The sequence below is a fragment of the Populus trichocarpa genome, chromosome 1 (genome assembly GCF_000002775.5).
Source record: "Populus trichocarpa isolate Nisqually-1 chromosome 1, P.trichocarpa_v4.1, whole genome shotgun sequence".
Classification (NCBI taxonomy): Eukaryota; Viridiplantae; Streptophyta; class Magnoliopsida; order Malpighiales; family Salicaceae; genus Populus; species Populus trichocarpa.
In genome coordinates this window covers 30,725,666-30,749,516 of record NC_037285.2, presented here as the reverse complement: position 1 = coordinate 30,749,516, position 23,851 = coordinate 30,725,666, and the positions used below count along the sequence as shown (strand labels likewise).

At 35.9% G+C, this 23,851-nt stretch overlaps 5 protein-coding genes, 1 long non-coding RNA gene and 3 other non-coding genes across 10 annotated transcripts; 4 read left to right on the top strand and 5 right to left on the bottom strand.

The window, feature by feature from the left end:
- Window positions 1–40: 40 nt before the first annotated feature.
- LOC7478644 (uncharacterized) lies at window positions 41–3,336 on the top strand. The gene is made up of 5 exons (XM_024592090.2): window positions 41–396; window positions 854–1,012; window positions 1,093–1,265; window positions 1,350–3,075; window positions 3,172–3,336. The coding sequence occupies exons 1-5, from the start codon at window positions 250–252 to the stop codon at window positions 3,229–3,231; spliced, it is 2,265 nt and encodes a 754-aa protein (XP_024447858.2). The 5' UTR covers window positions 41–249; the 3' UTR covers window positions 3,232–3,336.
- A 526-nt stretch (window positions 3,337–3,862) lies between these two features.
- Window positions 3,863–5,669, top strand: LOC7478645 (uncharacterized protein At2g23090). The gene is made up of 3 exons (XM_002298729.4): window positions 3,863–4,107; window positions 4,192–4,232; window positions 5,353–5,669. The coding sequence occupies exons 1-3, from the start codon at window positions 4,035–4,037 to the stop codon at window positions 5,491–5,493; spliced, it is 255 nt and encodes an 84-aa protein (XP_002298765.1). The 5' UTR covers window positions 3,863–4,034; the 3' UTR covers window positions 5,494–5,669.
- Window positions 5,670–10,690: 5,021 nt separating this feature from the next.
- On the top strand, window positions 10,691–13,520 carry LOC7478646 (leucine-rich repeat protein 2). The gene is made up of 7 exons (XM_002298730.4): window positions 10,691–11,041; window positions 11,323–11,455; window positions 11,585–11,656; window positions 11,992–12,135; window positions 12,235–12,306; window positions 12,408–12,479; window positions 13,104–13,520. The coding sequence occupies exons 1-7, from the start codon at window positions 10,963–10,965 to the stop codon at window positions 13,168–13,170; spliced, it is 639 nt and encodes a 212-aa protein (XP_002298766.1). The 5' UTR covers window positions 10,691–10,962; the 3' UTR covers window positions 13,171–13,520.
- A 1,239-nt stretch (window positions 13,521–14,759) lies between these two features.
- Window positions 14,760–16,934, bottom strand: LOC112325282 (uncharacterized). Its single transcript, XR_002979337.2, has 2 exons — window positions 15,733–16,934; window positions 14,760–15,505 (listed from the first exon to the last, which is right to left on the bottom strand). It is a non-coding gene; the product is annotated as an uncharacterized LOC112325282 (long non-coding RNA).
- LOC112326309 (U1 spliceosomal RNA) lies at window positions 14,955–15,114 on the bottom strand. Its single transcript, XR_002979957.2, has one exon. It is a non-coding gene; the product is annotated as a U1 spliceosomal RNA (small nuclear RNA).
- Window positions 16,379–16,497, bottom strand: LOC112326336 (U5 spliceosomal RNA). Its single transcript, XR_002979972.1, has one exon. It is a non-coding gene; the product is annotated as a U5 spliceosomal RNA (small nuclear RNA).
- Window positions 16,762–16,922, bottom strand: LOC112326325 (U1 spliceosomal RNA). The gene has a single exon (XR_002979967.1). It is a non-coding gene; the product is annotated as a U1 spliceosomal RNA (small nuclear RNA).
- Window positions 16,935–17,250: 316 nt separating the features above from the next.
- LOC7478647 (uncharacterized) lies at window positions 17,251–20,350 on the top strand. 2 transcript variants are annotated; one of them, XM_002298731.4, is made up of 4 exons: window positions 17,271–17,797; window positions 18,847–19,075; window positions 19,679–19,803; window positions 19,908–20,350. In XM_002298731.4, the coding sequence occupies exons 1-4, from the start codon at window positions 17,444–17,446 to the stop codon at window positions 19,992–19,994; spliced, it is 795 nt and encodes a 264-aa protein (XP_002298767.3). In that variant the 5' UTR covers window positions 17,271–17,443; the 3' UTR covers window positions 19,995–20,350. The 2 variants fall into 2 exon arrangements, with proteins under 2 accessions (XP_024440307.1, XP_002298767.3); XM_024584539.2 differs by lacking the exon at window positions 19,679–19,803 and having other exon boundaries at window positions 17,251–17,797; window positions 19,908–20,055.
- A 225-nt stretch (window positions 20,351–20,575) lies between these two features.
- LOC127905648 (uncharacterized) lies at window positions 20,576–22,681 on the bottom strand. Its single transcript, XM_052455165.1, has 2 exons — window positions 22,507–22,681; window positions 20,576–22,184 (listed from the first exon to the last, which is right to left on the bottom strand). The coding sequence occupies exon 2, from the start codon at window positions 22,045–22,047 to the stop codon at window positions 20,971–20,973; it is 1,077 nt and encodes a 358-aa protein (XP_052311125.1). The 5' UTR covers window positions 22,048–22,184; window positions 22,507–22,681; the 3' UTR covers window positions 20,576–20,970.
- Window positions 22,682–23,851: the final 1,170 nt, after the last annotated feature.

Below are 23,851 nucleotides of genomic sequence, written 5' to 3'. Positions count from 1 at the left end.
TAGCAAAACCTAGCCGTTAGAGACCAACAACCCTCAAGCCGTAACGGCTATGTTCATTTAAAAAAAACAAAACAAAACAAACCGTTACACCGTCGTTATTTTCTCTTCATAAAATCAGATCCCCTAAAAAACATACAATTTTCTTCGTTCACTTCTCTCTCTCCCTCCAAGTCCCAAATATCTCCTTACTGAATCCACTGAATTCTTTTTAATACCATCGAGTTTGCAATTTTCAAGAGATTTAATTGTATGATTTGGCAATCAATGGATGTTGGGTGCTTGGACTTGGGATGCATATCTGTGTTAGACAAGAACAGCGGCCACACTGTTCTTGATTCTGTTGACAAAGAATGTGATTCGAGTGAGAAGGTTTCTTCGGGTTCTAAGCCCGGAAAGGTAAATCCTTTTTCGTTTTGTTGATTTTTCAACGATTAGGATTCTTTGGTTTCTTGTTAATTTGTATCATTAAATTTTGCCTCATTTTATTCAACTTCAGAGTTACTAGGTGATTAAGGTTTTTTCTTACGAGTGTTTACTTTAGGGTTTTGTTTTGATTTGACTGGAATCAAAACCTTAAAATCTCCTAACAAAAGAATTTGGTTTCTTTTGTTGTCGTTTCGATTTACTTTTCTTGATGTTTGAAACAAATATTATTGTTGAAATTCATTAGAATTCTAGAAATCCTAATATTAAGTACTTGGTGATTAAGTCTTAAGTTCTAATGGTTCACCTTTTCATCAATACATTTGTTGTCATTTAGGCCAGTAGCATTTTTGTTAGGTTTACTAGCTGATATTTGAAATTTGTGGAGGTTAATTGTGATGTTTTCATTTCCTGCTCGTGAATATTGCAGAATAAATCACCAAAAGGGACTGGCCAGTCAGCATTGAATGCTCTAAACAAATTTACATCCCAAATTAAGAAGCCTTCTCACCGTAAGAATTCTCCCATCAACTGGTTCCCACGCAAAAAGGGGGACTCCTACTTGCAGAGGAAAATCAAAATGCTGCAGGTTGGTTGTGTATTATATTCTACTATGTAAAAGAAGTTAGAACACGCATCATTTTTATCTGATTTTTATATTTTGATCAGGAATTAGATGGAATGAGTATGACTCTTGATGAGGCGCTTGGTGATTCAAATCCACATTATTCAAGAGTACTGAGAGAGAAAATTGCAGCAAGAGAGGCCGCAAACAAAGCGGTGGAGGCTCGAAAAGCTGCACTGGTGGAAGCATCTTGGTGTCGGATACTAAAAGCAGCCAGGTAAACTTTCTTGATGCATGGAGAATATGAAATATCTTAACATTCTCCATTCTTTCGCTTAGTTTATTCGTATTGAATTTGTAGGATCCAAAGCAAGGAAGCAGAAGAGCTGCTGCTTAAGGCAGAGAAAACTGCAGCCGAAGCTTTCGAAGTTGCAAAAGCTATGGAAGTAATCATGTTCGATATACCAAATAGCCCTCAAGTGTCCTGTCAAGTTCAAACATCTACTGTTAGTGGAGGGGGATCTACTCCTTATACGGCCACAACATCTTTTGCAAGTGTATTTGAGGTAGATAAACAAGTAGCTGCAGCAGTCAAAACTGCATTTACCAGGCTTGCAAACTGTCCTACTTTTGACAATGAAGAATTTAAAGATCTGCTTGATAGTAATTCTGAATTTTCAGAATATGAATTAGAGTCTGGGTCAGAATTTGAACCAATATCTCAAGACATGGATTTTACGTTGCCGATTCCTGGGACAAGACTCAAGAAATATAAGAGGAGACAGTCTTTGGACACGTTGAATATGACCAAGATTGTGGATATGATGTTTGAGAGGCTTAGATGTTTGAATGAAGATGAGCTTTCTTCTCTGGCAACAATTGTTGCTACATGTGGTTTAAATGCTGCCTTAGCAGAAGTGGAAAACAGCAAGGTGCATGATCCAGGCTCTGCTGCTGATTATACCTCGAGTCAAGCTGTTAACCGTCACCGAAGAATGTCTTCCGTTGGTTCAGGAACAATAAGAAGGAACGAGGTTCAGTTGGAACTCCCAAGTCTAGACAAGTTCTTGGTCAAGCACGTGTCAAAACTTGAAAGAGAAGTGCAAGAAGCTAAGGATAGGAGGAAGAACGAACTCATGGAAGGGAATCAAGGGAATACAGATACAACTGGTGATGGAAAGGTCACTTTAGATGGTAAAAAGACTTCATCCGAGAGTATTTCTGATCTGGGAACTATTCTTGTGAAGCATTCCTCAAAGTTAGAGAAAGAGATTGAAGAGGCAAAGAAAAATACGAGGAAAAGTTTCAAAATTATTTCAAAGAAACTGGCAAGTGACTTAACCATATCCGAGGGCATTTCTGACCTGGGAAGTATGTTGATTAAGCATCCATCGAAGCTTGAAAAGGAAGTTCAGGAGATGAGAAAAAACTCAGGAAAAACGTTTGACATCGATGGCAAGGAACTTGGACGTCGAGCACCAAACTCTCCAAGAAAATATGTTCCAGAAGTACCAAGCCTGGATAAAATTCTGGTTAAACATGTGTCAAGACTAGAAAAAGAGGTTCAAGAAGCAAAAAACAGAAAGAAAAATGAATCCGTTGAAGAAAGAAGATTAGAGAAAGAAAATGTGAACTTGAATAAAGAAGAGAATGGACTGGAAACGGAGAAAACGCAAGCATTGTCATTGGGAAGCAGCTGTGGAAATTACAGGCACCAAAACAAATTCGGAGGAAATGCTACTGCAGATTGTGAGGGCTTGGACAGAGTTCTGGTCAAGCATAGCTCTAGACTAGAGAAAGAGAAAATGGCATTGAGTCTAAACCAAGAAGAGATGCATGTGGAAAGAAGTGGCAGAAAAGCTCATATGCAGACGAATGAAGGTGGTCTGGACCAAATTTTGGTTAAACATAAATCAAAGCTCGAGAGAGAGAAGATGGCTTCTGCTCAGCAATCCGGAGAAGAAGTGCCAGCTAGGCTCTCCGTATCTCGTAGAGAAGCAAGGGAGAGAGAGTTGCAAGAGGCATGGGGAGGGTTGAGTTTAGGAAACTCCATCCGCCCACATCTCTCCAGACTTGAAAGGGACAAGGCAAGTTGTCACAATTTTTTTAGCTTTCACCATTTCTGGGGATTTGCTTTTCGCAGTCTTGTTGTAATATTTCATGTTGGTTCTTCCTTAATTCAGGCTGCTTGGATTAAAGCTGAAGAGGAGGCAAGAAGGCGAGCCATGGAGGAGGTGGTGTAAACTCTTTCAGCCATATCGCCAATGCTAGTAGGAAGATTCTGTATATATATCTTCATTATATAACATGAACTGATTTTCCATCTTGGGTTTAGAAAACCCTTTGAATCGGCTGCCCTCCATTTCATTTCAACCAGCAAAAGTTGAGATACAGGCACGTAAATAACGAAAAAACTGCAGACCACTTAAGTTAGGACTGTTGGACATGAACCTTTCTGGGATGGTTTTCGCGATTCAGCTAAGCAAGAATGCAGTGCAAGTTAAAATAGTTCTTAGTCACATTTCAAGAGAAATAATTAACAACGCAAAAGGTTTATAGTTAATTTCAGAGTTGAAAAAGAAACATAAGTAACTTGTCTCAATGAAAGATTTCTGAATCTTTATTCAATATGACAAATTAAAACACATGGGTACTACAAAACCATACAAATTAAAATGTAAGTTTATAGTTAATTTTGGTACTAGGAAAATAACTATAAACTACTCCAGTTACAAACATCGGAACCAAAAAAATAAAAACAAAAAGGAAAGTAAAGTAAAGGCAGCCAATGGCAAACAAAATCCTTGTCCTAACTGTTCCTCTTCTCCTAAAGGACCCCACAATATTAATTATTCGCATCAACCAGTAACTTCTCTTCCTTGTTGGGGTACTTCATGACTAACTTTTCTTTGCCTTTCTCTGTTGGCTATTCTTCTTCTTCTTCTTCTTCTTCTTCTTCTTTCAAGACACCTCCTGCTCCCCTCCCTCTACCTTGTAATTCCTAACACACAATCAGAAACCCAGAAAAATATTAAACCAAATCACCATGGGAGGAGGCAACGGTCAGAAATCAAAGATGGCTCGTGAGAGGAACATAGAGAAGCAAAAAGCTGCAAAGAGTAACTTCATATTTCTTTTTACCTTATATAATTTCCCCAAAGTTTGCTTCTTCAGTGATTATAATTTGATTTTTGTGTGTATAGGAAGCCAACTTGAGTCTAACAAAAAAGCTATGACTATCCAGGTAGTCTCTCTGCAGGCTTTTGCTTTTAAATTTTGTTATCACATATATGCTATAGCATTTCTTGTCTGTGTTTCTTTTTCCTTCTTTTATGGTATCATTTCTTGTCAGTATATTTTTTCTGAATTATATGATCTTATAGCCATTTGACCGCAAATCAGCATCATTTTTTTCTTCGATTTTAATTTGTTTGGTTAATGATTGTTCTGTTAGTAATAGCAGTTTCGTGAGGTTTGCAATAAGTAATCGGATCGTCTTTGTGAGAATTAGGAATTTATTTCTTCCATGCTTCGGCCTGAAATTTGGCATTAGTTTGAATTTTCTTTTTTAAGCTTCTACCTTTGTTTTAAGCTTACTCAAAGCTTCTCCAGTTGTACTTCTGGTTGTAGATTTGCTTTTCAAAATAGATGCCTTTCTTGATCAGACTTTTCCTTCCATTTGGTACAAGTCGATCCGATACACTCTTGGATTTTAGTTCAGTTCCGATAAACTCGTCTGATCGTGTCTTGCATAAATTAGGATGGATTGATATACATAGAACAATATGCATAGAACAATGAAAAAAGGGGGGAATTAGGTCATGTTTTCAGGATTCGATTTAAGCAGATAATGCCAGTTACATGATCTTGAGGATCATCCGTGAATGCATTTTTGCAAATATGTCTAGGAACTTTCGTCAAGTTTGGGCCTGGAATTTTTTTATTTATTTATTTCTGCGCAGAAGTTAGAGTTGAACTGATTTATTATAGAGATCTGTGACCCTCCGTGGAATACAAACAGCAATATGAACAGTGAGAACTTTATTTCATTGTTCGTGAACATTAGACCATTCTGCATTTAAGGTTTCACAGTACCGAGTTCTTTAAGTTCTTGTTTCTGATTTATGCTTGGAGTCTTACCATGTTTCTTGGCCATTTCGTTTTTAGAATATAGTCATCTAGTGGTTGACGTAAATTTGTATTTGGTTGTTTATGAATTTGCTCTCATTCTTTATAAATTTGACATATTTTATTCAGTCTTTTACAAGGTTGTGACTTGATCTCTTGTTGTTACTGTCTCTCTTGACACCGTCGCCTGCTCCTTCCATATTGTTGATCTGGCGGATAATGGATGCTGAATGCAGTGCAAGGTGTGCATGCAGACATTCATATGTACCACAACAGAGGTGAAGTGCCGGGAACACGCTGAAGCAAAGCACGCTAAGTCCGATGTGTATGCCTGCTTCCCGCATCTTAAAAATGACGCTGGAAGTGTAAAACAGTAACTTGCAAACTGCAATCCATAATAGAATTTAAGTACGTTTGCTACTCTTCGAACAATTTCATGATTCGCGCCATATGGGTTTTAGATGCGTGAAAATTCTGGTTAATTGTCTTGATGCGCCTCCCTCCCATGTACACGTTGATGGTTCTACGCTTCATATTTTGACCTTTTGAATTCTATTCTTTGTGGGGAGTAGAGATTGTTTCATTGGGGGTGGCCCTTTTGAATGTCATATTATAGCATTCTTTCAGGGGCGGGAACGAATTACTGCTGCTGCTGCTTTTTTTTGGCATGAAAGGGCAAACGGCAAGTTGCTTACGAGCCATATCAATTTTCATATAATGCAAGGTAAAACTGTCAGCAAACGATGGAAAAATGTCAACGACACTCCTATACTTACCATCTCCAACACATTATAAAAAAAAATTAAATAAGCTCAGTTTTCCATGGTGGTCCTAGATATAAGAAAATTATGGATTGAAAGAATGTAAATATAATTTTATTCTTGGCAAAAAACAACTGATTAAGCCTGCAATTTGGGTTAAAAATGTTTTTTTTATGGGATATATTTGTCATTGTAAAATTAATTGGGGATAAAAATGATCTAGACATGTTTTTTTGTTACAGTATAATAACTATTTTGTCCTTAAAATAAAAAAAATAATCTTTGGGTGATGGGCTTTTAAAAAAAAAATGAATAGGAGTTATGATCATGTACTTTGAAGATAAAAAAAATATACATGCATGAAGAGATTTCTCCATCTTGTTCTTTTTATACAGTAATAAAACGATGGAATTAACTTTGCAAATAGAAAAAACAAAGGTTATTTTACTTTTTTAAAACAGAAAAATGGCACATGCGGAGGAGGTCTGCTTAGGCTGAAGGTTATTTTACTTTTGTTGTTTGGTTATCCTGAATGTGGGTTAATCAAGTTAACCCGAGTTAATTAGTATTTTTTTACTCAATGTTTTTTTATTAAACTTTGGTCTTTTTTCTTAGGTTTTTCTTTTGAAAGTTTATTTTTTTTATCCCGATCTTATGTCGTGAGTGGCGGGTCAGTCGAGTTAACTCGGGTTGACTTGTTTTTTTTCCTCAATTTCTTTATGTTTTCATTTTTTTTTCAATTTCATCACTTTGCATTAAAATTATTTACTCTTGAGCTTTGTCAATTTTTCACATCTCTTTCTATTTCGTTATCTCGAGAGTGGATTGGTCAAGCTAACACAGGTCAAATTGCATTTTTGTTCACATAGTTTTTTTATTTAACTTGAACCTTTTTTGTTAGGCTCTTTTTTTGGAGGTCTAATTTATTAGTTGAGTTAACCCGATCTGACTCAAGTATTTTTCTCTCGATTTTTTATGATCGTTTTTTTTTCAATTTTATCATTTTGCATTAAATTATTTTCCCTTGAGATTTGTTATTTTTTCACTTTTCTTATTGTTTGGTTATTCTGAGAGTAGGTTAGTAAAGTTAATCTGAATTGACTAAAGGTTTTTTTTTTTAATTGAACTTTGGGCTTTTTTAACTAGGTCATCCTTTTGAATTTTTTTTTTATATACCAATCTCATATCACGGGTTGTTGATTTGTCAAGTTACCCCGAGCTGACTTGGGTTTTCTTCTTCGACGTTGTATTTTTTAAAGTTTTTTTTTGTTTGTTTTCATTTATGTTATTAAGCTTTAAACTTTATAATTTTTTTTTTATTTTTCTTTTTGTGAGTTCTTTCGGTTTAATATCTCAAGGTCCATTTTATTTAATTTAACTTGGATTATCAAATTATCATCACTTGAATTTTATTTTATTTTTAGCATTGAAATAAGTTTAGTCACGCGATCCAACTTTCTAATCTTTCTACAAAAATGGAGTGCCATGGCAAGGAACGTTGTGCTAATAATCCCATCCCATGATGAAAGTTCACAGTATCAGGCCTAAGGGCCCATTAGGTTTTTCATTTATATAATCACGCGTAATTAAATTCAATTCATAAATAAATTTAAAATCAATTAATAACTTATTATAATTTTTATATTTAAAATAAAATATTAAATAATATAATTAAATTCAATTATATTGTTTGGAATACATATGAAAATAAATTGAATTAGAAATAGTGACTATGTTGCCCTTAATTCAAAAATCTTTTTTTTTGTTTAAAAAACACTACAATTCTTAGTTCTAACTAAGATTATTTTGCCCACGCTATGCTGCAAGTTCAGTCAAATTTTTTTTCACATAAAAAAAGATGTTCATGCTATGATAACCTGAGTCAACCTAAATTAACTTGATAAATACATAAGATGTGAGATCACGATACCCCATAAAATAAAAAGTGAAAAAAATCATAAAACTCAAGGCTTGATAACCTAATTTCAAAGGCTAAAATTGAAAATACATCAATTTTTTTTAAAAAAAAAACATTGAAGAAAAGACATGAGTCATCATGGGTTAACTTGACTAACCTGCGACTAGAGAGAACCTTATAGAAGAGAAAAATATAAAAATAAGAAAGTTCAAGACTCAATAACTTAATGTCAAAGAATGAAATTGAAAAAAAATATAAAACAACTTGAGTTAACTTGACTAACGTGATACTTGGGATAACCCCTAAAATAAATAAAAAAAGACAAAAAAAAGAGCAATGAAAAGAATTAAGGCCCAAAAATTGGATAAAAAAATAATTGAAATAAAATGTCAAGGAAAATTTTTTAAAAAAAAAATTAAGAAAAATGATAAAAAAAAAAGAGCAATCAAAAGAATGAGGACTAAAATTGAATTAAAAAACTAAGTGAAATAAAATGTCAAGGGACAAAATTGAAAAAAGAACAAATTAAAAAAGGAATAAAAAAAAAAGCAATTAAAAGAATAGGAACCAAAATTGGATAAAATAATAAATGAAATAAAATATTGAAAATGAAATGTCAAGGGACAAAATTAAAAAAAAAAGAGAACAAATCAAGAAAATGATATAAAAACAACAATCAAAAGAATGAGTACCATATTTGATAAAAAAAAATTAAATAAAACTAAATGGAAAGGGATGAAATTGAAGAAAAAAACAATTAAAAAAACCAAAAACAAATAAAAACCAATCAAAAGAAAGAGGACCATAATCGAAAGAAAAAATAAATTGGAAGACAACTTTGAATTTTAGCTGACCTAGCGTAGATTTCAAGGAGAGGAGAGAGAAAAGAGGTGGAGAAGAAAAAAATTCCACCAGTGTCGAACCACTACGAATTGGACTACATGTGCCATCCCATTAGCCGCGCCACCACTGAATGCTTTAGAAGACACATTGGTTGGACTTTTTTGGAGTATGGAAGACACTGCATGCATCGCTTGAAAGGTGCTGACGGTGTCCACTCACTAACGCGTGCTATACTTGTGCCAACCATATATATATGTTAAAAGACTGGTTTGCCCTTAATTCGATTAGACTATAACGAAGAAACCATAAGTAAAATATCAAAATACCCCTTGACCTCATCTTTGACATTGAAGTAATTTTAATATTTTTTTAAAAAAAATAAGATGCAAAAGCCCCGATTATCCTTCAATTTCTTGTTTACCTTTTAAGGATACTTATGCTATTTAACCATGTAAAAAAAAGTTGATAGACTATTATACCCCAAATTAATTTCATAATACCAAATAAATCTTCCAAAAAAAACTATTTTACCCCCATAAAGAGACCATTTGATTTTTGCAATGAAGTGCAAGTATATCATTGCACTGTGACATCCACAGTATAATGAATTTAGCCTTATAATAAAAGGTCAATGGAGTTTATTTGTTTTTAATAATTCAAAGTATACCACTGTCCAAAATCAATGGATAAGCTAGTAAGGAAATCTAAATCTCATTTGAGATAAAATCAAATAAAAAAACCTCAGAGTATTTTGATAAATAAAGGGCATCTCATATTTGAAATAAAAATGCAAGTGATGGTTATTAGTATACAAAGACCCAGAAATCAATCTTGCCAATTACTAGATTTAAATTAAAAAAAAATATATTATTCTAAATAGATCAAATGAAGTCTCACATGGTTGCAAGGATTTAAAAAATTGCTTCCCTGAAGGCAGATGCAAGGATGATCACCTCACCCGTAAGCCTTTTTTCTTGTCCTGATGGCCCATTCCCTGTCAAATCCTCAAGTTTTTGCACAAATGGCTGCACATTTTGTGAGCCATTTGTTTGCTTGACTTTGACTGGATTCCGGGTGATTAATCAAGGACTCTCCCCAAGGGTAGAGATTTTTAGCCTGGAAAGGTTCTGATTGTGATTTAAAGTTTTTTTTATTTAAAAAAAATTATTTTTTATTAAAATGATCTAAAAATATATAAAAAATTATTTTAGATAAAAAATTAAAAAAAAATACAGTTTCAACCATATTTATTAATACTATTTTATTTACGAGGTTGGTGTGCATAAAAAGCTTAGGATGATTTTTAATTAATTTAGACAGTATTTAGTATATTTAAGCTTTTAGAGCTAAATTATCTTGTACACGAAACAGTCCTAAACATTTTTACCATAACAAAAAGGAAATCTTGTATTCAAGGTAAAAAAAAATAATAAAAATAATCCATTCAAATGCTACCTTTCTCTCTGTGAAAACAATAATAGAGTTTGTGTTGTTAAGAATATTTTTGAAATATTATTTTTAATATTAATTTAAATAAATATTACTATAGTAAATAAAAAAAATTTATTTGATTTTATATATTTTTATAAATTAAATTCTATTTGAAAATCAGATTTATATTCTAAAAATTATATCAAATACAGGAAGTAATTTAACCTATAAATGGAATGCACTGCAACCACGATTGGGTCTGGATGACGTGGCATAGCATGTTAGCGGGCCCCAGCAGAGCAACTTATTCTCTCCTCCCAAAATGCCCTTTTAACTGCTCTTACTCTTCAGAAAGTCTTCCCGGTGATTAATTAACCTCAACTGCTAAGCTTTAAAACTCGAAAGTCATTAATTGTTAGGTGTTGATTCAGTTTAAATATATATTTTTTAATTTTTAATCTATCTTTTTATATATATTTAAATTATTTTAATGTTTTGTTATAAAAAATAAATAAATAAACTAAAAAAATAATATTTAAAAACAGTTTCTACTGTCCTTCCAAACAGATCCTTAACAGTACACACCCGAAAATGAACGCGCAAAAGACTCACAGCACACCCAATTCGTGAGTGTGAGAGTCAAAAGCCCAACACTTCACTGCCATTGGCTGTCTCTGTCTTCTCCTTCCCACTCCCTTCAACTCGCACTATTATCTTCTCTTCTTGTTGTGTAGTGTGGTGTGGTACAGCAACATCTGTGGTCTTTCTTCGAAACAAATAGCGTGTGAAAGCGAAACCCACTCTTAAGAACTAATTTCCATTTGACTTGACTCTCTTTGTTTTTCTTGTTTCTTTATGCTCCTTCCTTCGCTGTCTAGCTTCCATCTAAAAAAATGGCTCGCCTTTACCCTCTAGCTCTCTTTCTCTCCTTTCTTCTCACTATCTCCCCCTCCCTTTCCACCAACTCTGAAGGTACTGCTGCTCATCAACTTCACTCCTTTGAGTTTCAAAGTTTCAACCTTTAGCACTGCACTGACATGATGATAATATTACCTTTCTTTTTGTATCTTGGCATGAAAAGAGAGTAGTGTGATGGTTTTAAGGATTTAGGTTTGGGTTATTTCTTGTTTAGATTTTTTAGCATTTGATTCTGCTTTTGTTGGTAAGAAAACGTGGATGGGTTTGGGTTTACTGATTTCTGAATTCTGATTTTGTTGTTTTGTGACTTTTGTTTGTTTGTATTGGGGTTCCAGGAAATGCTTTGCATGCCCTGAGGAGTAGGCTTTCTGATCCAACCAATGTGTTGCAGAGTTGGGACCCGACTCTTGTCAATCCCTGCACCTGGTTCCATGTCACTTGTGATTCCAGCAATCATGTTACTCGCTTGTATTTTCTTGGCCCTCTCTCTCTCTCTCTCTCTCTCTCTTGCTTGTTTCATTCTACATTTGTAGATATGTTGCAATTCTATTTATGATTATGTTGTTTTATTTCCAACTTTTTTTTTTTGAATTTCAGGGATTTGGGTAATTCTAATATTTCTGGAACTTTGGGGCCAGAGCTTGGAGAACTCAGGCATCTAAAGTACCTGTATGTCATTTGTCTTCCCCTTTTGCTGCACCTTATTATCTATTATGCTGTGAAAACATCAGCCAAAAACAGGAGAAGTTTAGACCCTGAAGTACATCCCGTTTCTGCTCTGATTTTTCTGTTTTTCTTCAAAGGAAAGAAGCATTTGGTATTTTTTGTTGAGTGAGACCTAGTAGAGTTCAGGCTTTTGTTTCCTCGGAAACATTATGTGAAGAAGCTTACATGCAATTCTAGGACTATATATCATCCTATCAATTGCTCTGTGAATAAGCCGCTGTATTTGTTTTTCATATGATATTAAATAACTGGGTTGTGATGGTCTTGAATGCCTGCAGGGAGCTTTATAGGAATGATATAGGAGGGAAAATTCCCAAGGAGTTGGGTAATTTGAAAAACCTTGTTAGCATGGACATGTATGGCAACAGGTTTGAAGGAGAAATACCCAAGTCTTTTGCCAAGTTGAAGTCTCTCAGATTCCTGTAAGCATTTTCACTTTAATCGCCCTAAGCAATTTGAACACACACAACTCAGAAATTACTTCAACTTTGAACTTTAATTTGGTTGAATTGACGGTACAGTCGACTAAACAACAACAAGCTATCAGGATCTATTCCAAGGGAGCTCACAACTCTTAAAGACCTCAAAGTTTTGTAAGTAGAGAACAAGGAAGATGTTTGAAATTACAAAATAATAGCTATTTAGATTGCTTATGAGTATTCTAATTTTTTTGATGTTTTGCTTTTGTTTGCAGTGATGTTTCTAACAACGATCTCTGTGGAACAATTCCAGTCGACGGTCCCTTTACCTCTTTTCCAATGGAAAGGTATCTAGATCCTGTCAACACAACGTGTCTTGCTTGTAGTTTTCTTGAATTACTAGGGCATGGAAGTTACTTCCTCGTCATTTACTGTATTTCTTATGGCCAATTGAATATCTGAAATATAATTGTTAGTCTCCCTAAAAATCCCATATAACGAGCGCCAGTTTATCTGCGTGTGTCAGTGCAGAACATGTGACTGGCATGTTGCATTTATGAACTAGCCAAACATAATTTCTCTGCCCCAATAGTGACAACCGGGAACTCCTCAATCATGTAGAATTCCATAGGTTTTTTTGTGGAAGTACCGGTTTTTTCCCCCACTTATGTCCACTTTAGCTGTCAACACTGCTTGCATCAGCCACATGGAGATGCAAGTACACCAGCAAATGGATTGATACAAGTCACGAGCAATGCAAATACTTTGATGCATGCAAGGTATCAATAAATTCAATGAACTGTTGCAAACACAAAAAATATGGAATGTCTAAAGCTGCTATGTGTAAATTTATCGTACGTTACGGTATAAAAAACAAATAATTTGTTTCATAATACATGCATGAAGCGTGATATGGCTCTGTCTTGGTTTATTTTCTGTGAACTTGGTTGATTTTTGCTGGCTTGTTTCAGTTTCGAAAACAACAAGCTTAATGGACCTGAGCTGAAGGGACTAGTGCCTTATGACTTTGGATGCTGAAGAAAGCTTGAACTTGACCTTCCTCGAAGACTGTAATGCCGAAACTTATCTAAGATAATTTAGCTGGGGATCTGCCTTGTTACGATATGTAGTTGACAATGGCACGTTGTTCATGCGTAGAAGTTAATCAAGTTAGCAAATAAAATGGTTATACAAGATCTGCGAGTTGGTCATAGACTCTTATCCTACCTTCCTCGGTGCTAAGCCGTATCTTTGATATTGGAGCGCAGGGAAACATCCCTCATTAGGCAATGGAGGACAGTGTCCGCATTATTAATATGTAAAAGTGAGCAGCCAAATTAGTTTTCTGCACGACATTTGCTATATATTTTCTGTGTTTTCACTCTGAACCTGCACAATTTTTGGTAGCCTTTTTGATGGATTTGGACATATTGTGATCTTTCTTAGGTTGTGGTTGGTTAGTATTTCATGATAAATGGGATATATACAAGAGGAATATAAACATAAAAGTATTTGGATATAAACATAAGCGCATGGGGACGGAAACATTAGCTTTTATCCTTTAAAGAAGGATATCTATTTGAACTGTAAAGTAAAATTTATTGATAAACGGGAATGGCCATTAAAAAATAAAAGACCCTGAACTTGAACTAGAACTAGCTGTTTGATTTGTACATACTTAGCAATTGACTAGATCAGAATTCCTTTCCCTCTTTATTGAGAGATTAGCATCCTCTTCAATCCCTTGCGCATCTGCAGCGTCTTACATTTTCTCATTCAATAGATATGTAGAAATTGATTTTGAAACTGGGTCTTCTATCTCCAGAGCACCAACTACATCCTTGATAGAAAGGGAGGGCATCATGTTCTCCTGAGGCATCTCAAATGGGTTTTTCTTGCAATATATTTCCAGTCATTGTAAGAAAAGAAAGGAAGTCTTGATCATTTCCTTATCAATGATCTGTTTTGGATAGCATATTATAATCCAGGAATACAAGGCCCTTTCATTGCGTAACTTAAAAGATTTTACTCATGCCATCACTCAAAACAAAATTGGAAAAAATCGTGAGGAAACTTTCCTAAAGTCTAAGAAAGAAAGATATTTCATAAAAAGACCTTACTTTCACATAAACCTTCTTCCTTTTTTCTTGCAATCCTTGACCAGCTTCTGCTGTCTTTCTTAATGTTCGAGAAGAGATGACTCACATCTTTGCCTTGCTGAACATTAGCTGGTAAGCTTAACTCTCTGTGACATTGCAGCTGAGCGTGTTGCCATTTCGATATCAGGTCATCATTCCCCAGAAACAATCGGGCAGCATCATTTGCCGCTGTGATTCGTGAATATCATTCTTTTTGCTTCATTTGCCTACAAGGAGAAAATTTGACGAACCATTTGTCTGAAATCAAGTCCTATCGGTTCCAATAAAATGTCAGACTTTTGGTTGTGTTTGGAAATTTGACATCACTCTTAACAGAAACACTAAACAGAATCAATGGGAGACCACTGATTTTGAATGAAATCTTTTGCCCTCCCTGAACGCATCATGGACAAAACATTCAAAAACTTTTGAGTTATTCGTAGGATAAAGGTAATGAAAGACTTTTTTTTAAGGAAAAGGAAAGGAATCTTGAGAAGAAAATGAGCCATGGAAGTTCAAAGTTACCATGCATCATGTGTAACAAATTTCTGTTCACAATACAGGGGATTAAGACCGGAACCAACAAATAATGAAAGAGAAAAAAAACAACAAAATAATTTCGCAAGGAAATGTTGCCATAGAATTACAAATAGGACTTAAAAGAAGTCTTGAGCTAGAATTGGACAGGGGCCGCGGCTTGCGCAGCCCCCTCGGCCACAAATTTTGACGCAGGCTCTCCCGCTTGGGGAGACCTTAAGCCAGCACCCATCCTCAGTGCAATGGATGTCACAGACCTAGGCCATGGACCTTCTTGATTGCCCATCGACCCCGTCCAGGTAAGTATGAACCATGTAGCTTCGGGCTTCTTATTTATAGACACATTCCTTGCTTAAACTTTGTATTTTCTCTGTGTGGGATTGTAAAGTTAAACGTACAACGTTTCATTGCATTCCCAATGCACCTGCACACATTTTCTCTAGTCCAATGAGTTATATTTAATACCAAGTAGAGATATGTTGATGCCTAAAAAACTGATTGATTGTATGGTAGAGAATCAAAATCCAGAATTAGCGAAGGTTGTAAAGCATTTCCATCCCAAGTATCTGTTCCCAAAAATGAACTTCAAAGGTTGATTTGGTGAGAGAATTTGGGCAGATTCCTCCGAAGCTTTGTATCGAGACCTTATTCAACTTGATCAATGCATCATCCCCAATCTTGTGACAATTGATGATAATCTGACATGGAACAAAAGGAAAAAAAAAGAACAATAACCTATCAGAAATTACCAAGGAGAAAATGTAGCTCATTGTTATTGATACAGTGAATAGAAAAGTTATTACACACACACAGAAATCTGAGGTTTCTCATTGATGATTCTTGTACAAAGACATGCTATTCTTGATCATAAGACTGAAAAATGACTGGCAATAGAATCTAATTTATACTAAGAAGAAATACATACCTATGCGTATTTGACAGTACCAAGCAATGTCTGACAGCAGATTACAATGCCATAAAACTTGTTCAGACACAAAATAATGGCAAACCACATGCTGTTTATTACGTCAGATACTGATGCAGTTGCAGAGCTAAGGATTGAGGACTGAATAAATACTTGTAGATCACTGCTCTCCTTTTTTGTTAAGTGAAATTTCAAGGCTTTTACTCTGTTAGTCAAAGATGGAATCTAAAAGCAAGAACTTATTATCATGACTTCGTTTCGAGACTGATTATACTGATTTGGTAATACTTTAAAGAAACCCTCGGTACCATGTTTGACGATCTCACAAAGTGAATTTCAGTGAAAATGAATTATCCCCTTTCGACTGTACAAGAGCTCGCATGTCTGGAAACATAGCTAGATCACCCCTAATCATGAGTCTTGACTAAGTTTTATCCCCTTCAGCACTTTAGGAGCAGGTGGTCTGGTAACTCTGCAAAGGCTTTAACGGTAGTGTTGACAGCAAGCGAAAATAATAATGTGACCCATATACTTCATACACCCTCACATTTCGAGTCGTCAACAAGAATCTAGGGCAAAAACTGATACAGAGACCATATATTTTGTTGTCTCCAGAGAAGAATAACTTTAAACTGTTCAGTTAGGGTCCTTCACAAAATGTAAAGAACCCTCCAAAAATAAGCGTATGCCGCTGATTGCGGCGCGCACACGGTATTCTTTAGTAAAAGGCGAAAGAATAGTTCGCTTTGTGCTCACCGCGCGGCTGCGTGCCTTCACCATGTTGTCTGCTCGATGTTTATAGGCACTTGCTCACAGGTTATTTCGTTTTTCTCCGATGTGGGATGTCTTATAGTTTTGTCCCTGCATGCCCACAACCAGTGAGACAATCAGATCATTTGATGAAAACAAAAACTAGACAAAAAGAATGATTTCATGAAAATCAAACCGCTGGCAGAATTGAAGAATGTCTGATCAGTGTTTAAAACTGGATATGAACTTTAGCAAAAGATTTTTTTCCCTCTTAGGGGCACAGGGGCCGCGACTTGCGCATCCCTCTCTACCACAGATCATGACGTAGGCTCTTCCTCTTGGGGAGACCTCAAGCCAGCACCCATCCTAAGTGCAATAGACGTCACTGACCGAGGCCATGAACCTTCTTGATCGTCCATTAACCCCGTCCAGGTAAGTAACCAATCACTTCAATAATCATTTTTAAGCTAACGTTGAGTTACATCCAAGCAGATTAATGTAGTTATAATACCATACTTCTCGAAAACCTTCTATTCTAACCTTGGATGTGGTTCTTAGGAAAAAAAACAAAAAAAACTAGCTAACACGTGATTCGTGGATGGTGCGAGAATACCAACGCGTGTTGGAGTCGTCCAAAATAGTCTTGGTTCAATTAAAACGACGTGTCATTCGTATAGACGGAGCTAATCGTGTTTGAAAAGATTTCCAGGAAACGAGTAAAAATAAAAGATACGTGGCTTCAAGTGAATGGTGGGAAGGGCACGTGTCAGAAAGTCGATGGGAGTTGTGCTGCAATGTTGGAAGGTGGAGTATTCAAGTTTTGGCGAACTTGTGGTTTTTAGGGACTTTTTCAAAGAGTTCAACCACTGCTAGAAGCTCTTTAAACAGAGAGGGTGTTTGAAAGTGTAAAAGTTGTTTTTGTGAGCCCAAACCCCCAACTCACTTTCTAGACACCATCAAAATGAGCGGCTCATTCATGAGAAACTCCACCATCCCCCGCCTGTTACGCGCCCACACCATCACCAACATCACAGACCCAGCAGCAACAGCAGCTCATTCGGTTTTCAGACAACAACAACAGTCAAGAAAAGCTTACTTTGGTTTCTCAAATGGTTTTAAGAGATCAAAGGAGTGCAATAATGAGCTCTCTCCTTCTTCTCTTTTGACTTCTTCTTTCTCTTCAAAGGCTGAAAACGCTGCGTTTTACAAAATTGGGTTTATTGGTTGGTACCTGGGGATGGTTAAGTCACGGCCTATCTTGACCAAAAGTGCCACTTCTTCTCTTATTTACATTGCTGCTGACTTGTCGTCTCAGGTAAATGTAGAGCCACCGAGTTGTTAAACATGGCTTGTAGGTTACTGGGTCTTTGTTGTTTTAAGTGGTTTGCTTTAAAATGGGGTCTTTTTAAGTATTTGTTTTTTACTGTTTAATTTTCAATTTTGATGGATTTAGTTTGTGTTCACAGAGTAGTTATACACGGAGCAACAAACTAAACGTGAGAGAATTAAACCGGGGTCATGTTGATATATTGAAAAAGAGAATAGTTTATACATGGTTCAAGAAATGATTTTTTATTTCTAACAATAAGGGCCTTCCTCTTCTTGTTTTGGGTGAACTTTTAGATATGAACTTGAGTTATATTTTATTAAGCTATAACTGTGATGTCAATTACCCAGAGCTGTTTGATTTGATGGCAAGTTCTGTTATTTTGCCCTGTGAGATGATGGATTTAGTATTTCTAGGGAGCTGTTTATAATGTGGTAGAGAGCCTTCTTCTTTTTCTATGTGATGAAGAATCTTTTGTTGATTGGACTAATGTGGTTGGAAATTATGGATGGGCCTTTTCTGTTATGATAAATTGTTAAATTCTGGACGTTGCTTCATTTGTTGTAGTTGTAGCTTGGATTAAACTATGATTGCTCCAATTATCTGCAGGTTAGAATGACCTATCATGTTTTTGTTTATGTTGTTTTATCTGCTTTATACCTCTGTTCTATCTCACTACTGTGGACAAGAGGCACTCCTTGCAAGCATTTCATTAGCAGTCCTCTCTCTTTAGTAGGGACAGGACAATAAAACTATAAACCAGCAACTCTGTTCAGCTTGCATTGTACTCTCTGTTTAGAATGTCTTGACAAAGCATGCTTTCAAGTCATCTTAGGATTGGGATGAGGTGCACACAGCATCGCTACTCTTCTCTTCCTATTTGCATTTTTGTTTGACCTATTTCTTCTCCTTGCCTACTTTAATGCAAGTCTCTGCCAGAATTAGATGCAAATAGCTGCGATTAATATTTGCATGTTTGCCCAGGAAACTATTTTCCCTGACACTATTCCACAAAAATTTCTTTGATTTTTGCTCAGACAATTTCACTGCCAAGTTCGGAACCTTATGATCTGGTGAGGACATTGCGCATGGCTGGATATGGGTTGCTGATTGTAGGACCATCACTGCATTTTTGGTTCAAATTTGTCTCAAAACTCCTTCCAAAAAGAGATCTAATCACGACATTTAAGAAAATTCTCATGGGTCAGACCATCTACGGACCTATCATGACTGTTGTTTTCTTCTCATTGAATGCACGCCTACAGGGTAAGCACAGGGTAATTCTTGCAATTTGAGATACCACTTTTTGGCTGTGAGCATAGAAGTCTGCAAACTAACAAATAAACTAGATTGAGTATGAAATTTTTTGTTCATTTATTTCTTCCCTGGCTGTTGATGGCCAGTTCATTCAATGTGAAAAATCCATTTAATAAGCATGGAATAATTAAAATGAGCAGGTGTTTTTAGTAACTCTGAAACAAGAGGTGTTTTTAAGTAATTCACTAATTCAGAAGATTTGACCTATGATAACTGTGAGTTGTTGACAATATATCTAATATACATTATGAAGTGCAACCTCTGGCACATTCTTGAGTTCAATTTGACTTTATAGGTACTAAAATGTTCTGAATTCATAGTTCTCGGAATTAACAACATTATGTCAATGTGCATGCCTTCTCTACTACACTTGCATCTTTGTTCACATGTATTCATCAGGCAGATCCTGTACTGTCAAATTGGTCATCAATAAAAATGTATTCCATTTTGATCTTCATGATGGTCAAGTGGGTTCCACAGAAGACACAATCACCTGTACGAGCTACTTAAACTTTATAGTAAAGTGTTTGTTGCCTTGATTGCCTGGTTCAGGTGAGAATAGTGCCGAGATTATTGCCCGGTTAAAGCGAGATTTAGTGCCTACAATGATAAACGGTGTTATGTACTGGCCTGTATGTGATTTTGTAACATTCAAATTCATTCCTGTCCATTTACAGGTACAAGTAGGTTCATTGCTGTAGTCAAAACTATTGTCCATCCTTTTGATATGATCTGGTTTATGCACTTCTGACTTTTGCCTCTGGTGTTCTCATTTTGGCAGCCCTTGGTGAGCAACTCGTTTTCATATCTATGGACTGTCTACATGACATACATGGCAAGTTTAGAGAAAGCAGGCTCCTCCGGATGATGGGCTCAATGCTTACCAATTCATTCCTTCACCAAAATCATGTCTCCTAACTACACAGCCCTGCATTGGTGGTTGCGTACATAATCAGTTCAACGAAAACTCAATGATGCCTTCAATGACATGCTGTTATGGTATCTAAAATAGTACGATGGCTGAACTTGCGAGTTAGATCTCTGATATAATTGAGAATAGCAACCTGATCTTGTCTTCTCATGATTGTTTTGAGATAATTTACTAGATTTGTAATGTAGAACTTAGTGTTTTGAAAAGCAATGGCTTAATGTCATTGGAAACATCTCTTTGAAACATTGCCCTCCGGGATTACGTTTAATTTATATCAAACTCCATTTTTAAAAGCTGACAAAGGGAAAAATGTTACTATTTTTGGAAAAATTGATACTACAGAAGAATAAGCATCAGTTTTCACCTTCTATAGCAGAAAGTTTCAGACCTTACTGGGAATAATAGGATTCAATATTCAGCAATTCACATCAGATTCGATACCTTCATCAGTCTTCCAAATCGCAATTGTGAGGATGTGGTGATTAAATGCAAAATGAAAATTTGTTAACAAGTAAACATCATTCCAAATCAAAGAAACTTTTGTTCATTGATAACCCCACACGCTACAGGGAGGCAAAATCCAAAAGAGATTGGTAGAAGAATCGTGTAAATTTCCTAAAATAGCTAAGCTCTAATCTGTATCTAGAATTACACTGTACTGTATAAACAAGTTTCCCTTCAACGATTATGACTGCTGGCATTTAAAGGCAACCTGGTCAAGCTGGCCAAAGATTTCCACAGCTTCTGCTAGTTATTATTCCCCTTGGGACTGTCTGTAAAGCTCCACGCCAAGAGGAGAGCAAAATTGGAGTAAATGATCGATTCAAAAAACTGAATTATCTATGTAAGTGGCTATCAACTGAAAACCCATTTCATCGACCACTTAATTCTAATACAACAGTGAAGATGGTATTTATCGCTCTTCAAAACCACGCAAGGAAATTTTTTCAAGTTGCACGGGCCAATCCTCCCCGAGTATCTGGGGATTTGACTCCATTGCAAAACGAAAATCCAACATGGATGCATTAACTGATTTTCTCTGTCTTTGTGCATATCTCCCAGGTAATGTTCCATTCAGACCAGGAATGAACTCACCACTTGCACTTTTCAACTGCTCATTATCACACCTTGAGCCAGCTAGAGCCATACAAGGCTCAATTAACCTCTTCAAATACACATCCAACCCATTATTTAGCAGGTTAACACAGTCCAAGGACACACCGATGCCCTCCATCTCCAACTTCTGCTCCAAATGACTTCTTAATGATCTTGTGTCTGGTAGCTCTCCACTATTTAGACAGGTCTCTGGAATGTAATTACTCCCTCTAGAAATATTTGAAAGCGCTTTACGGGATCCACCTAGATTCATCAATATACCATAAGGAGCAGTAACTGGGCTTCTGCTCTGAACACCAGGGCTTACTGCCATCTGCTCAACCTCTTCTCCATCTTCCACAGAAGCAAATTCAATTGGAGGTCTGCTACCTGTTGAAAGCAATTCTGTAGCGCTTTGCTGCTCTTGGGCCCTGGAATTCAATTCCTCACATGCCATGCTTTGGGGCTTCCCAAGTGGGCCCAGAGGACTTGGGCGGTCCCTACACTTGCGATCTCGACTAACAGGCGATCTCCCCTTGCGTGGGGAAGAAGGAAAGGCTTCCCTGTAAAGCGACTGAAGACAATTTCTCTTATACCCATTTGCAGTTTTAACAGTAAGGTTACTTCCTGCTCTTTCAACACCTTTGTGCGGTGGAACTTTCCCAAGGCAAGTATTCTTGAGAATAGATCTAATAAAGTGGTTGTGAAGAGAGATATTTTCCCTACCAATAATCCTAAGACAAAACTTATCAAATTCACATTTGGTAATCTTCAAACTAAACAATCTTGTAAGCTGATCAAAGTATTTATCTGCTCTTTGATGCCCAAACTTTTTAAGAATCAAAGATTTGAGCTCCAAAGTATCAATTCGACTATTCATTTCATTCGACCCCATTGTTTCAACTCTCTCTAAAAAATTATCTATCTTCACCAAATCCAAAATCTTGAACTTTAAAGCAAAACCCACATCATTAATATGCTTCTTCAAATATCTAAAACCTAAAACCCTAATTCCCTGAGCACCGTTCCCATCTGCATAGTAACCAGAAATACATCAAAATTCAACAAAGTTCATACATTTTTTCTAGTTCTAATCAAACATTAAAAAACCCTAGGATAATTCAGCTAAAATAACAGCTTGTAATGTTTAATATAAAAATATTCACAACCAAAACAGGGAATATAATTATTTTAATTTAAGAACTACATGAACAGAATTTCTAGAGATGGAAAGACAATTAGGGGAATTAAGAATCGAATTGAAAAAATAGTAGAAACCCATTTAAGATTTCAATGAAAATCGAAAACCCAAATGGCTAATTTTGAATTAAAACAAAGTAGAAGAGATACGTACCCAATTGGAATTAGGGTTTCCAATGTTAGTCTGTGCTTGTGCAAGCAATGGTTTTCCCGTTGACGCAACACCTCTTTTTTAGCTGGTTATGTGCTTTTGGGTGTCTAGAAACAAACCGCAGCCAGTAAGGACTGCTCAGGGGCTTGTTTTAGGACACAAGTCACACAACACATGTCACGTGCACTTTCAGAAAGACCTGTTAGTTTTTTTCAAAAAAAAAACTAATTTTGTTTCCTACATGTTCCGCATGAAAGGAATGTCCACAACACAGATCATGCGGGTGAAAACTGTAAAGCTTTCTACTACCTATAGAAAAAAAAAAGAACAAGAAATAAAAGAAAAAATATATATTATTTTCGTTTTCTGGCAGGTACTTGGGACTAACTTATACGCACCAAAATTGTATTTCTTGTGGTTTGATCATGATCGGATTTCTGTCATCTGATCAAATGTTTATTCACGCTGGGGTACTTTCTATAATTTGGTCTGAGAGTCTGGATAGTTTTGTTTAATTTCTTTGATTTATTCAAAACAATAGAACATGAATAATTTATTTCACAGATATTAGAAATTTTCAGATTTTAAACTCTTCTAAGAGTTTTCGGGTCGTAGCTACCCTTATATTTCTTCAACAAAATAATCCAGCTAGTGGCTTTATTTAACCCTGAAAAAGGATGTACATTGGGTTGATTTGTAAAGAAAACTCCGTTTCTGATTATTTTTCAACGAATCTTGATCTTGGTAGTGAAAATTGAGACAGGTGGCGTAGCTTGTAGCTGAGGAGATGACGGAAAGCTACAACTTGTAAGGCATCCCTGGGCCTGCAATTTCGGGGGAGAAGGAAAAACTTGTTTCTTGAGCAGCATATAAGAAAATTATAATGTAAAGCGACAAAACTATTGCCAAGCAACCAGTCGAGTGATACTTGAAATCGCTTGGAATTGCCTTTGCTTTGCTAATTGAAACATACCCCCTTCGGGTCTAGGAGGCAGAATTATGGAGAGACATGTACGTCTTTCCCTCTTGTTTTCCTTTGGCATAAAAGTCTCCACGGGCAACCATTTCAGGATTTCCAAGAACTCGATAAGAAAGACTAACCGGCCGAGACAATGAAAAGAACATCATTTACCAGAACAGCAGTTTACAAGGCAGAGAGAAAATCAATACATTTTTTAATTAGCCACCCTGTTGAAGCAAAATTTAAAAATGATTTCCAGAACTGAAGTATACAAGAACTTCTCACTATGGTTTCAAAAACTCCTTACACCAAAACTTCAGTCTTCTTGATCTGTTTCTGTGCATGACGAAATGGAAAGAATGCTGACTAAAGCCTCATTGGCTATTT

Coding starts and splice junctions, on each gene's coding strand:
- LOC7478644 (XM_024592090.2), top strand. CDS start 250: ATGATTTGGCAATCAATGGATGTTGGGTGCTTGGACTTGGGATGCATA. Junction 397..853: donor CGGGTTCTAAGCCCGGAAAG/GTAAATCCTTTT, acceptor TGAATATTGCAG/AATAAATCACCAAAAGGGAC. Junction 1,266..1,349: donor CGGATACTAAAAGCAGCCAG/GTAAACTTTCTT, acceptor TTGAATTTGTAG/GATCCAAAGCAAGGAAGCAG.
- LOC7478645 (XM_002298729.4), top strand. CDS start 4,035: ATGGGAGGAGGCAACGGTCAGAAATCAAAGATGGCTCGTGAGAGGAAC. Junction 4,108..4,191: donor GAAGCAAAAAGCTGCAAAGA/GTAACTTCATAT, acceptor TTGTGTGTATAG/GAAGCCAACTTGAGTCTAAC. Junction 4,233..5,352: donor AAAAAGCTATGACTATCCAG/GTAGTCTCTCTG, acceptor TGCTGAATGCAG/TGCAAGGTGTGCATGCAGAC.
- LOC7478646 (XM_002298730.4), top strand. CDS start 10,963: ATGGCTCGCCTTTACCCTCTAGCTCTCTTTCTCTCCTTTCTTCTCACT. Junction 11,042..11,322: donor CCTTTCCACCAACTCTGAAG/GTACTGCTGCTC, acceptor TTGGGGTTCCAG/GAAATGCTTTGCATGCCCTG. Junction 12,136..12,234: donor TTGAAGTCTCTCAGATTCCT/GTAAGCATTTTC, acceptor TTGACGGTACAG/TCGACTAAACAACAACAAGC.
- LOC7478647 (XM_002298731.4), top strand. CDS start 17,444: ATGAGCGGCTCATTCATGAGAAACTCCACCATCCCCCGCCTGTTACGC. Junction 17,798..18,846: donor CTGCTGACTTGTCGTCTCAG/GTAAATGTAGAG, acceptor ATTTTTGCTCAG/ACAATTTCACTGCCAAGTTC. Junction 19,804..19,907: donor TCATTCCTGTCCATTTACAG/GTACAAGTAGGT, acceptor TCATTTTGGCAG/CCCTTGGTGAGCAACTCGTT.
- LOC127905648 (XM_052455165.1), bottom strand. CDS start 22,047: ATGGGGTCGAATGAAATGAATAGTCGAATTGATACTTTGGAGCTCAAA.